The 14,132-nt window shown below is 37.4% G+C and overlaps 1 protein-coding gene and 1 long non-coding RNA gene across 2 annotated transcripts; both read right to left on the reverse strand.

The window, feature by feature from the left end:
- Nucleotides 1-2,769: 2,769 nt before the first annotated feature.
- Nucleotides 2,770-3,396, reverse strand: LOC118348951. Its single transcript, XM_035691558.1, has one exon. The coding sequence runs from the start codon at nt 3,394-3,396 to the stop codon at nt 2,770-2,772; it is 627 nt and encodes a 208-aa protein (XP_035547451.1).
- Nucleotides 3,397-12,992: 9,596 nt separating this feature from the next.
- Nucleotides 12,993-13,778, reverse strand: LOC108985827. Its single transcript, XR_001995259.2, has 2 exons — nt 13,583-13,778; nt 12,993-13,368 (listed from the first exon to the last, which is right to left on the reverse strand). It is a non-coding gene; the product is annotated as an uncharacterized LOC108985827 (long non-coding RNA).
- Nucleotides 13,779-14,132: the final 354 nt, after the last annotated feature.

Raw genomic sequence — 14,132 nt, forward strand, 5'->3', positions numbered from 1 at the left:
AAAAAGGCTGGACCAACAGCATGTGAAAATCTAACCAAGTATTTACACAGCCGAACTTACTTCTACTCAACAGATTCAGCCTCTTCTATCATTTCAGCAACATCAATCTGCAATAACAATGTAAAAGCCAGGACAATGATTTAAATTTTGTAGTGTGAAGAGATCTCCTGCAGATTAGAAGGCTAGCAATTATAATTTATAACCCTCACCTCCTCTTCTTCCAAACAGTCATCCACCTCCTGCAAATCCCGGATCCAACTTTTCAAATTCCATGTACTCATCTATAAACAATGAAATAATCTGATTTCCACTTAAAAAAAAAATATATATATATATATAAGAACTTTCAAATAAGATAGGACTATCATCAACTAGTTAAAAACCTAAGAATTGATTGGATCAAGATGACTTGGGAGTTTGGTAAAGGAAAGTGATATAAAAAAATTATAATAAGACAAAAGGTAGAAATAACAACAAGCTTCGAAAAGCAAAATCATAAGGCTTGTTTAAAGTAAAGCTAAACTTGTTTACTTGAAAGCAAATTCAAGTATTGAGCACAGTAAAGTCACAGTTCTAGTAATATGAACAGATGGACGGATGGAGTGAGCCTGATGTCTGCTTGTTTTAGCTTTACAAAAAGGTCACAATTTATTTGATCAAGCATGCATCAGCCACACCAAGTTTGATTGAAACTCATGGGTGAACCAAAGATCATTATCTATATACTTTGCTTGGAAACTGATTAATGATATCATCAAAGAAAACACAACAAAGGTGAGCATCAGATATAAACTACATGTGAGTCCATTTTCTATATACTTTGCTCCAAAACAGAATATTAGTTAATTACTTGTTACATTAAATATGGAATCTGTGCAGTGATTTCACCCCCACCTTCTGTAAAACAATTTGGCTATTCATTTCAAACTCGTTTGCCTAACAATTTCTCTCTCTTACAAAAATATTTCTCAAGTTGAACAAACAAAGATGCAGTATTTATTGCTATTGCTATCTGTACAAATATTTAGTGTAACATTAAATAAACATTCATGTAGAACCAATTTTCTGGTTCTCCTATATTCTACACTAGATAATAGTAATACTATAAAATAAACAACGATTCGGGTCATTGTTCAACGAACTTCATTGTTCGTTAGCATTGCTATTACAATTCTTCTATATATATCTGTAGCCATTATATAGAAGAATTGTAATAGAATTTAGCTTTGTTTATCATTTATTTTCAATAGCACCGAAATTTATTTTCAATACTATCACGCATCAGATTTAACATTCAATGTCTTATAGCTTCACCTTTGAAAATAAATTTCTTATTTCGTATGTATGAAATCACTACGAGTGTTAGAATTCCACTGACTAATATTGCAGCTCCGGCTATGATTCCTTCTCTTTTTATCTTGCTGGATTTCCCCTGTTTCTCAGTATTTTCTAAAAAATCCTATATTTACAGATAAAGAGCAAAAACTCTGATAAAATAAAAGAAGTGAAAAACTACCTAGTTCTGAACTCACCTAAATTCTTCTATATATCTTGTTGAACAAATAGCAATGCTTATTAGTAGATATTAACGTTAGCTTTGTAAGATGGAATCCATAAAACCAAACACTGTTGATCTGCTGTAATAACAATTCTTCTATATATTTCATTGAGAATGTGCTAAATGAACAACAGAAAATAAAATCTAAAACAAGAGAAAGAAATACTCTGGCGTTATGCAGTGGAAGAAGCAGACAGCGAAATCAAGAGCAGACCCACGTCGACGCTGGCTCAGATTCGAAATATGTGACGAACAGCAACCGCAACAACCTATTCTTCAGTCCACGACGGCGATGACGACAGACGGAATCCTTCCGAGGATGGGTCTCTGGGGGTTCAGCTCAAGGTAGATCGCTTCGGCTTCTTTTGTTCCGTTTCCCACCTTTCTTCCATTTCATTCGTTTCCCCCCCTCCCTTTTTCTCTAATAAAATATCCGGTTCCACGCCAGTTTCGCACCTGCAGTTGCATCTAGAAGAATTGATAGAAAAATAGCTATTTACATTGATTTAATATCTTTGCTAATACAAGATCTATTGAAGTGTATCCTAAGGAGCCATGCAAAAATTTTCTCTCAACGACGTAGTGGAATCAATTTTTTTTCTTGGTATTCGTGTGGCACCAAGAATGACTACTTGAAAGAGTTTTATCTCTCACATTCTACCCATTCTTTAGGTCGAGCATTAGTGAAACAACACATATTCTAATGGACCCAAACTGACTACTTCGAGAGAGTCACTCTCCAGAGATATGACAAGAAGAGAGAATGATAGAGGAGAGAAGAAGAAGAATCCAGTTGCTGAATGTACTTTTCGGTTGAGAGCTTTTCCCTCCAACCATCTTTATTTATATTGAGTATTCATATGAAACGATAGTGTCTAACAACATCACTTACACTTTTAGTAAGTAAAAAACGACTGCATTACAATTAATGAGAAGTAAAAGTGCTAAACGACAACATTCTACTAAAGAAACAACTAACTAATTCTATATAATACGACATCGTTCCAAGTCTGTTCTTCGAATACAACTAACAACTATCACCTTCCCTTTGCAGCATTAACCACCTTCCTTTTCTGTCTTCAAACACACAGAACCACCTCCATCCACCAACACCTTGCCCACTGCCATAACCCCTACGCAGACTGCAACCCTTCCACAACAGCAACCCTTCCACTCCAGCATCTTCTCAGCCCATAACACACCCTCCCCCTTTAAAGCACCTTGCCCACAAGATGGGAAAATTGTTGCCGAAGCTTCCAATAAGGTTCCCATGTCGAGTCTTCCACTCCAGCACCTTCCCATTGGATCAAGACTTCTACCATAGCTTTGTTGTCCCTCTCACTACTCCTACACTCAAAAATTCTCTCAGGTTGAGGCCTGAACTCTCCTTGTAAGTCAACTGGAGGTAGGGAAGAGAAATGTGTGAGCTGGTCTCCAATATTTTTCTTCAACACAGAAACATGAAAAACAGGATGCAAGAGTGAATCTGAGGGCAAACATAATCGATATGCCACTTTGCCAATTCTGTGAGTAATCTGAAATGGCCCAAAATAGCGAGGTGAAAGCTTAAGATTCCTCCTAACTGCCACAGATTGCTGCCTATAGGGTTGAAGTTTAAGATAAACCCAATCCCCCAATGAGAATTCTCTGTCAGTCCTACGCTTTTCATAATAATACTTCATTCTATCTTGAGCAAGAGATAAATTGGACTTAAGTGTTACCAAAATTTGCTCTCGAGTCTGTAATAATTGGTCCACTAACTGATTTGCAGTTAAACCAGGAATGTAGGCTTGAAGCCTAATTGGAGGAGTCCCATAAATAGTTTCGAAGGGAGTCATCTTTTTGGAAGTATGAAAGGTGGAATTATACTACCACTCAGCCAAAGAAAGCCAATCTACCCATAACTTTGGTTTATCACTAGAAAAAGATCTCAGAAAGTGTTCAAGGCACTTGTTTACAGCTTCTGTTTAGCCATCACTTTGAGGGTGATATGCTAAAGAGTAAGAAAGATTAACCCCTTGCAATCTGATAAGTTCTTTCCAAAAGGAATTGGTAAATGTTGAGAAACAATCAGAACAATGGTTTTAGGTAAACCATACAGTTTAAAAACATTGTTGAAGAATAGTGAAGCCATTTAAGCTGCTGTGAATGGATGTTTCAAGGACATAAAATGAGCATATTTTGACAACCTCTCCCCCACAACCATAATAACAGAATACCCCTTAGAAATGGGCAAACCCTCAACAAAATCCATTGAGAGGTCAGTCCATATTTGCTCAGGAATAGGTAAGGGCTGTAAAAAAACCAGCTGGGAGGAGATTTTGGATCTTATTTCTTAGGCAAGTTTCACATTCACGAATAAACTGCTTGACATCATGCTTGAGACTAGGCCAATAAAAATCCACTCTAGCTCTATGCAAACATTTGTGAAAACCAGAATGACCAGCAGCAGGACTAGAGTGTAAGTAATTCAAAATTTGTTGCTTCAATGGTAGAGAGTCAGGCACATAAATTCTGTCTTTCTTAAACAAAATGCCATGTCTTAGTTTGAATGAAGAATTAGAAGTAGGATCAAACTGCAATGCAGTAATTATGCACATCCTGATCTACATCATAAGCTGCTTTTAATTCTGAGAGCCATGTTGGTGTAGGAAATGATAAGGCTGCCAACTCTCCAAGCTCATCAACCTGATCTTTACAAGACAAGGCATCAGCCACCTTGTTCTCCACACCTTGCTTATACTCAATCGTAAACTCATAACCAAGGAGCTTAGAAAGCCATCTCTGCTGAGCAATAGTGCCAATCTTCTGGTCAAGCAAATATTTAAGGCTATGGTGATCAGTTTTGATCACAAAAGCACTTCCTAAAAGATATGGCCCCCACTTCTTAACAGCTAGCACTAAGGCCAAAAACTCTTTTTCATAAATGAAAAGAGTTAAATTTTTCCCTTTCAAAGCTTGACTGAAAAAGGCTAAGCGCCTTTGGTCTTGCATCAAAACTGCTCCTATACCAGTTGCACAAGCATCGCATTCAATGACAAATGCTTTGGTGAAGTCAGGCAAGGCAAGAACATGAGGTCTAGTGACAGCAACTTTCAAATCATTAAAAAACTTAGTAGCAGAATTTGTCCAAACAAAAGCATCTTTTTTTAACAAAGAAGTCAAAGGGGCAGAAATTTGACCATAGCCCCTAATGAATTTTCTATAGTAACCTGTCAAGCCTAAAAAACCCCTTAATGACTTTAGGTTTTTAGGTATTGGCCAAGTAACCACAGACTCCAACTTTTTAGGGTTTGCCCTCACTCCTTCATTTGAAATCAAATGGCCCAAATATTCTATTTCTTGACATGCAAATTTACACTTAGATTGTTTAGCATAAAGTTGATGATGCTGTAAAGTTTGCAAAACAGTAGAAAGATGATCCAAATGAGATGACATGTCCTTGCTGTAAACTAGTATGTCATCAAAGAAAAAAATCACAAACTGTCTAAGGAATGGCCTAAAAACTTCATTCATGAGGCCTTGAAATGTTGAAGGGGCATTAGTGAGACCAATGGGCATTACAAGAAATTCATAATGCCCTTCAAGAGTTCTGAATGCAGTCTTATCAACATCCTCATCCCTCATGCGTATCTGATGATAACCTGCCCTAAGATCCAATTTAGAAAAAATTGTAGAACCTGAAAGTTCATCCAAGAGCTCATCCACAATAGGAATGGGGTATTTGTCTTTAATAGAGGCTTCATTTAAGGCCCTATAATCAATGCACATTCTCCATGTGCCATCAGACTTCCTGACTAGCAAAACAGGACAGAAGAAAGGTGACTGACTAGGCCTACTAACCCCAGAATTCAAGAGCTCCTTAACAATTTTTTCAATTTCTATTTTCTGATCAAATGGATATCTATAGGGCCTAACACTGATAGCAGAAGTTTCTTGTTTCAAATTAATCTTGTGATCATGAGACCTATTGGGTGGCAATCCAGCAGGTTCATTAAAAGCTTCCTTATACTGCTGTTAAAGCTGCTGCACTTGTTCATCCTGCAATGATGAAGGTTCAATGGAGCTACAAGCAACTATCTGTAGAAAAATTCGCTTACTTCCACAGCCAAAAGTCTCAAATGACTCATCATCATCAATAAGATTTGACTGAGATACTGTCAAACCTTTTAAGGAAACCTTCTGGCCATCACACTGAAACTGCATACTCATATTAACAACGTCCCAGAGAATAGGACTCAATATAGATAACCATTGTATGCCAAGAACTGCATCACATCCTCCCGAAGGAAGTGTAAAAAAATCAACTATGAAAGGTATGCCTTGAATCGACAAAGGCACAGCCACACACTTCCCAGTACTATCAATGAGCTGACCATTAGCCACCTTAACACTAATAGCCTGGCCAAGTTGCACATGCAATTTACATCGAGCAGCAACTACAGTGTCCACAAAATTATGTGTACTGCCAATGTCAATTAAAATTACCAACTTCTTCTTGCCAATACAAGTAATAAGTCTCATGGTCTTAGGTCCTCCTCCACCTACCATAGACTGTAATGAAATAGAAGCCATCTCAGCTTCAACTTCCACAGGTTCAACAACCACCTCACCAATAACATCGGTATTTTCTTTAGCACTTGACTCGCCAAATTCCATACCTTCTAGTAAGAATACTTTTGTCCTTGCACATTTATGACCTAGTTTCCATTTATCATCACAAAAATAACGAAGGAATTTTTTACGCCTTTCCACCATTTGAGACTCAGAAACCTTATGATAAGGAAGCCTAGCTAAAGGTGAAACTCTCGATGCTCATAAAATTGAAGGAGTTTGTCCAGGCTTTAACAGACTCGACTCTGGACTAAACTTACTCAAATCAGTAAGTGAATTTCTCCAAGGTTTCCTTATACTCACCACATATTGTTCTTGAATTTTGGCTAAGCCAAAAGCATCATTCAAAGATGAAGGATTCAGCATCCTAACAGGTAATCTAGTCTCATCACGTAGGCCACTCAAAAAATAGCTCAACTTGTTTTTCTCATACAAGCCTTTAATACGAGTGGAAAGAATCTCAAATTCAGCTTTGTAATCATTAACTGTACTAACCTGCTTGAGTCGAGTAAGTGACTCCATAGGATCATCGTATGGAGTAGATCCAAAACGGATCTGAACAGCTTTGATGAAGTCCTCCCAAGAATGAAAGGTTCCTGCCTCACTGGCATCCTGGAACTATACCAGAGCTTCATCATCCATGTGGAAAGAAGTAATGAAAATACGTTGGCCAGGTGGGACTTGGTGATATAGAAAGTACTGATTTGCATGATAAATCCATAGTGATGGATTACCACCACGAAACCTAGGAAATTCTAGTTTAATCCCTCTTACAAAACCTCTGTCCACAAGTTCTCTATGGTGCACTTCCCCCATGCCATCCTACATATCTTCATTTCTGTGCAGCGTTTGTTGATCTTGATTATCTTGACGTCTATTACCAAGATCCTCAGAATCTTGACAAGAAATCTTTGAGATTTGTTGTAAATCCTCCTGAAACTTTATATCTTCTGTTTCCCTTTCCAATCGTGCCGCCTCTTGTTGTTTCAACAACAAACAAACCACATCTTCGATTTGATTTTGTTGTTGTTCCTGTTGCTGCCGCAAGTGATTCCTTGAATCAACTATTTGAGCATACGAATGCATTCCCTCTGCCATGGCTGATACCAACTGTAATGGACCCAAACTGACTACTTCGAGAGAGTCACTCTCCAGAAATATGAGAAGAAGAGAGAATGATTGATGAGTGAAGAAGAAGAATCCAGTTGCTGAATGTACTTTTCGGTTATGAGCTTTTCCCTCCAACCATCTTTATTTATACTGAGTATTCATATGAAACGACAGTGTTTAACAACATCACTTACACTTTCAGTAAGTAAGAAATGACTGCGTTACAATTAATAAGAAGGAAAAGTGCTAAACGACAACGTTCTACTAAAGAAACAACTAACTAATTCTATATAATACGACATCGTTCCAAGTTTGTTCTTCGAATACAACAAACAACTATCACCTTCCCTTTGCAGCATTAACCACCTTCCTTTTCTGTCTTCAAACACACAGAACCACCTCCATCCACTAACACCTTGCCCACTGCCATAAACCCTACGCAGACTACAACCCTTCCACAATAGCAACCCTTCCACTCCAGCATCTTCTCAGCCCATGACACGTATACATCTCTACTTTTTTATGTAGCTTTTAAATGTCATGTTACTTGAAAAAGAATACTACAATAAAGTACACTTAGCACAAAAAACTTTCTATAAGTGGTTCGACAGGATACTGCTCCAATGCTTAAGTCAACGTATTTCTTCAATAATACTCTTATGATGCAATGATTTAAGCCACAAAATTCCCAATACCAGGTACTATTCTCATTTTTATAATGATTTTTTTGGCAATATTTTCTCCTTATGTATAAAGTATTGCGTTTCACGGAGGCAAGATTTTGTTTCCTACTTTGAACCATTGATCAATATTCTTAATGGACCTTTGTGGGCTTCATGAGTATTAACCCAACACTTCTCAATCTATTTCGATATGCTTATATGAAATCGGTCCTTCGCATTTTAGTTAATAGGTCGTTAAGTTCATATACTTTTAGTATCTCTTCCAAAGTCTCCCTCCTATGAATTATTCTGCTCCTTTAATGAATGTGCTTACTCTTATGTCTGATGAAGTTCCGTGTAGAACGAGGGCCTTAAACAAAGAAAATGAAGCAGTACACTAGAAGTGAAATAGAGAAGCGCTTCTTTAGGTTTAAAATAGGTTTACTTTCTTTCATTTTAATTATGGAAAGTGAAAATAGTTTCGTTTAGTATGAGATCACTTGACACCTCGCGGTGCTTACACCTCTCTCCTATCCCTCTGGGATATTACAGTTTGGGTATGACCGGATAACTACTGATATCTAGAAGTTGGATATTTGCATTTGAATCATAAGACGAGATCATAAAGAGCATAATGTGAGTAGGAAGTCGGGGCCAGAATCAAGGTTATTAGATACCTTAGGAAGTCGGGTCCAGACTCAATAGTTAGGAAAGGTACGCCAGTGTCGAGCAGATCAAGCAAAAGGTCATTAGATACATTAGGAAAGTCGGAGCCAGAACCACACATGCATCAGAAGAAAGGGGATAGACAGAATAAGACTCATCAAGTCAAAATGCCTCAGTTTTGAATGAGGTCAAGCCGAGACATATGATAAGTGAAGGAAACACTCACCATGTCCCACAATTCTCTTACTACACTCTCTTAAGGTCATTAATGACAATCGAACTTGTTTTTGGGTCAGTGATAGTTTCAGTTGTGTGGATGATTTCATGGTGACCGATCTCTAGAGAACATCGTGTTTATACTTTCATTAATGCTAGATGATTGTTCAGAAAAGTTATGGCTTTGGTGTGAGATGTTTTGAATCCTTGCATTGTTGGTTTAGTGATTTGTGAAAATATGTTTGACGCTTTGTGACACTTGATGTTTATTCTTTTTAGAGAGCTTAAATGGGTGTTTGGTTGAGAAAAAAAATGTATGCTTTTAGAGATTGATTTATTTGATTTCTCAATTAATTATATGATAATTGTGAAATTGGTTTAGGGTCTTGAAGGATGATGATTCATGTGATGATTGACCTATGCTTGTGTGTGCCTTGGTTTGTTTGGGAGTCAAAAGTTTGGTTTAATAGGTTAGTTTCGGGCTCTATCCTTGATTTTATATATCATGTGTGTTTGTAAAGAAGATGTGTAGAGTAGTTATCAATAATTTAAATGGAGGGACCCTTGTACAAGTGTGTATTTTGACATGCATGGTGAAGCAAAGGTTTGATTTAAACCTAAGATAAATTCGGGTTCTATGTATATGTGTGCACATAAGTAGAATTTGCAAGAAACTTGAGCCTTGATTGGATTTTTGTTTAAAAATTATTTTGGGGTGGGATGCAGAAATGTTGGCTTAGAACGTATTAAAATGTGTTCATCAAGAGGAGTTTTGATGGTTTATCGAAGGAGGACTTGTGTCGAAAAATATATGGTTGGACCTTTGTATCATTTCAGCTTTGACTCCATAAATCGTGAATGGTATTTTTCCATGACTTAGAAATGGGTTAAGTTATAGGCCTCAACATGGGTAGAGTTATGTCTTTAGTGCTAATTAAGGGGGATATTTTTCAAGGAATGCTTCTCAAGGTGAAGAGAACAAAGTTGGAAAGAAAATGGCCTAAAAGCAATGAAATGGTAGGTTCGGTTTTGGGGTGATGGGGTGGTTTTCAAGGGTTAGTTGGAAATATATCCAAAAATAAGCCCATCTTGAAGTTCTAGGGCAATGTAAAATATAGAATAGTTAAGGGCTGAATCTGCAAATAATTGAAAATCAAGGGCCTCAGTCAAATTTAACCTTCCTCAAGGGCACGTTTACAAATTCAATGGGTCTCGATCAACTTATTAGAGTTTTTTTAACACTCTTTAGAAATTCATCATCCTATGCATTAGCCTAACTAAACCACATTTCCTCGTAAACTACAAACAAATCAATGCCTCAATCAATTTAGTCATTCCAGGTAAGTTACCCTAAAACCACTCTCAGTGATCATATAATATATGACTACATATTATAGATGATATTGAGAAGCTCCATTTTTATTATCATTCATGAAATAATCGTATGATTTTGCCTACACACTTGTCAATGGTGAGCATGTACATCAAAATTGCATGTTTTTACATAAAAATGTCATGAGTGTTGGATCACGATCCTAAGTTGAGATGGGGAATTATCCCAATTGAACTCCTCTAGTCACTTTGAAATGTTGTAGAATGGAGTGATGTCCTTTGGGTTGGCACTGGACTATCAACGACCTCAAACGAGAATGTAAAGGTGTCAAGCCGTAGGACTTGTCTCTTTGCTGGAGGAAGCTAGAGAAGTTTAAAGTGAAAGATGGTTAAGGGTAGCCTTAAGTGTTTTTGAAACAAAGTCACACTAAAGGGCATTACTCGTAATCGTGACCAAGGGAACAAAAACGTGCGCACTGTCACATGATATAGCATAAATGAAAGCAATCTTTCCCAATTTGAAGATGTCAATTACTTGGCCATTTCTGTCGCTTCATCTTCCTTGAGGAGGCCATCAAATAATAGCCATACTGCAAGACTTAGAAGGCAACTGGATCATGCATACGGTGGTCCACTAGTTTTTGGATGGCTGAGAGTGTGTAACTGGAGCAACGAATATTATAGTGGCAGCTCTATCGACTACTATGTTGGGGACAACGTGCCCTTTGGTTTGCCTGACAACATCTCCGTCTGCTTTACGACCACGAGCACTGACTTAGAGGACCTCAACAACAAGAATGGGCGGAGGTCCTAGAGTCCATCCCAAGGAATGGAACATGGCCACATGGGTACCAACTGATCCCCCCACAGGTCAATATAGATGGGATACAATTGACCACCATCGATCCCATTGAGCACAACCCTCCATCCACCTGAGCTAAAATACTTGGCTAGTACTATCTATTACAAACATATTAGCAAATTTCAAGAACGAAATTTTTATGAGGCCAAAATGCAATAGCTCAAGAACGAAATTTTTAACACTAAGAAAATTCCGAATTAGAGAAAAAAAACTTAATTATGAAAAATTCTTAAAAGTTTTAAGCCATCAAACTTTGCAGCTCACACCAAACAAAGTCAAATCTGGAGATTTACTTGTCCAGACGTACAAGACTCGAGATCGCTCAAATCATATATGGTGTTCGATCGTAGTGTGGTAATGCTGGTATGGTGTTTGCAGCGTGGTAGAACGGATATGTCCGGACCTTAGTGCCCTCCATATGGGCGTTCATGCAAAATATTGCCTGCAAATAGTACTCGACTCCCAAGCCATTCTTTCAAAATTTTGTCTCCTCTCAAAACTTGGTCCAAGTTCTGACAAAGAGTGTTCTTGAGAGTGTAAGAGCAAAGATAATGAGTTCTAATACCAAGGAGGAGGTTTCCAAGTAGAGTCTTCAAAGGGTGAATATTTCTAAGACAAACTCTACTCATTACATTCCAAGTTATGCCTAGAAGAGGATTATATGCAAAATATAATCTACTTTATGTAAGAACAACAAATTTCTTGCTAATATATAAAGAAAACACAAGTTCTTGCTATTTGTACTCTCATTGACCATAGGAGATGTAGTATAGGTTGAAAAGTCGTTTGGGATGCATGTAGAAGTCGAAATATGTAAAAAGAAAAAAGGGACTAGAATAGAGCGTGTGGTCTTCGTTTTTTACGACAATAAGACATGTTTGTACAAGTACTAGCCCGACAAATGTCTTTGGTGTCGTAGCACAATACTAGCTCGAAAGGGGTCTGGGGTGCCCTGTTGGGATACTAACTGTGAAACCTCCAGCTAGTATTTCAAAACCATGTACATTCATGCTCTGCTTGTTCCCACGTTGCTGCTTCTATAATTTGACATCATTTCTTTTCTTTTCTTTTTAATTGCCAAAAGCATGCTGCATGGTCCAAGTTTATAACAATTTGATATGCATAAATCCAGATTTCATGGTAATATAACACAACTTAGGGTATTCCAGTCAAGAAAATAATGGAGACATCTTGTTAAAAGGCTCTCATGCAGATCTAACAAACAATTTCTAGCTCTCCACGGATCGGCACAAACAGGAAGATAACAAGTAAACTGAGTAAATAAGGAAATTTCAACATAGCTGTTAGATTTAGAAATGGGGATTTTAAACCGGGTGAAGATGAGTGCATTTTGAACATTAAAGATAGTAAATTTATGATTCGGTAGAGACTCACTTCCAATCCCACAGAAAAATATGAGAGAATGAATGCTACAGATGGTGAAGGACCAGGAATACTCTGATGGTCGCTCCATATTATTTATACTTGGAGAAAAACTCAGTAATCATAGAGCCTTGATGGTGTGCTCCCTTTGGTTTAATCCTAGAAACCTAAAGTGCAAATAAATTTTAAGAGCAATCAGATTAGGGATGTTTTTCATTGAATTATCCGAGATGCCCTTGCAAAAAAACTTTTAATGAAGAGTCGAAGACCCAAGCAACTCTGAGATTAGTAGGACTTTATTCAGGACAACCAATGCCAATCAAAAAAGTATTCCTGGGAAGCATGCTCCTCTTTTCAATACGTGGATCTAAGACAATCAGAAATATCAACTTCTTTAGTGATCAATCTCTGGGGAGCATCAGTCACGAAACTCTCACAAAGATGGCTACGTTGAGAGATTATTGAGTAAAGGGTTATCATCTGTTTCAAGCAAGGGCAAGTAATTCCACAATGTTATGACATTAAGCATGCTAATCAAAAATCACAAATCTGTTAAAGAGAGATATAACAGTGAAAAGGCATTCCCATATGGCTTTAAAGAAAAAAATTAAAGGTAGAGCTCATGTAGTCACAAATTGTCCTAAGGATGTAATCTTGTGTTATTATGTCTTTGATATTTTTTACCTTCTTTTTTTTTTATTAAAAAAAAAAAAAAAAAAAAAACTATGAAAGACTTGTTTATAGATTCAGGAAAAGATTTAACCTTATCTCTGCTAGTAAAACCATTACAACCTAACTTAAACTCGGCAAGTCATGGCAAGGAAGTCACATCCATCATAAACTTCCAGCCCTGGCTGGTCCAGTTGATCCTCTTTAAAGCAAACACAGCGCTTACTCATCTTCCCAGTCAAAGCAATTTCCAGTGGCCTCTGGACTAACCTTGGGACGCCAACATCGCACCAAACCTAACACAAAATCATAATAAGAGATATAACTCATAGAACATTAAAATGTCAGTTCAATTATCATGAAACGTCTGAGTCATTTAATAACTATTTTTGACGAGATAGTTACTAACTCCACAATCTGCCTGACATGTATTATCAAAACTGAGACGAATACACAACAGTTAGAATAGCAGTAAGATATTGCTTCCAAGTCAATCATGAAAACGCATACCTCTCCTCCACTGTCCTGGCTCCACCTCGAATTGCAACTGAGTTGTTTGGCTTCTTCAATCTTCTGTTTCTCCAAAAGCTGTGCACCTCTCGCAGCCTTCACTTCAACTCCTTTCAAATATTTTGTTGGGTTTCCATGGCTGTCATAGTAACGACCTACTAACTTGCCAATAAATCTGAAAATAGGAGTTCAGCACTGAGTCAATACCAAGTATGGTGCTCCATCCAAGATTTTCATGTAACCATAAAATTTGATCAAAGCATTACAATCATTTACCAACCCCGATGCTGATTTACAGCAACATATTTAGCACATTTAGTAATGCCCAAAGCAAATTCTCCTATATTTTCTAATATTTACAGCATCATATTTACCACTATATTAGACTCCAAATCAGTAAGATGCCTGTTTTGCTCATGTTGTAACCATGATGCTGTATTTTGTACTGAGCTGATGGATTTGCTAAATATGGTAAATACAAAATTAGCCCATATCTCATGATCCATCCCAAGGGAACAAGTGGATCCATGCCTTGGCTGGAGGAGTTTTA

This window comes from Juglans regia, chromosome 7, assembly GCF_001411555.2.
Source record: "Juglans regia cultivar Chandler chromosome 7, Walnut 2.0, whole genome shotgun sequence".
In the NCBI taxonomy this organism is placed as follows: Eukaryota; Viridiplantae; Streptophyta; class Magnoliopsida; order Fagales; family Juglandaceae; genus Juglans; species Juglans regia.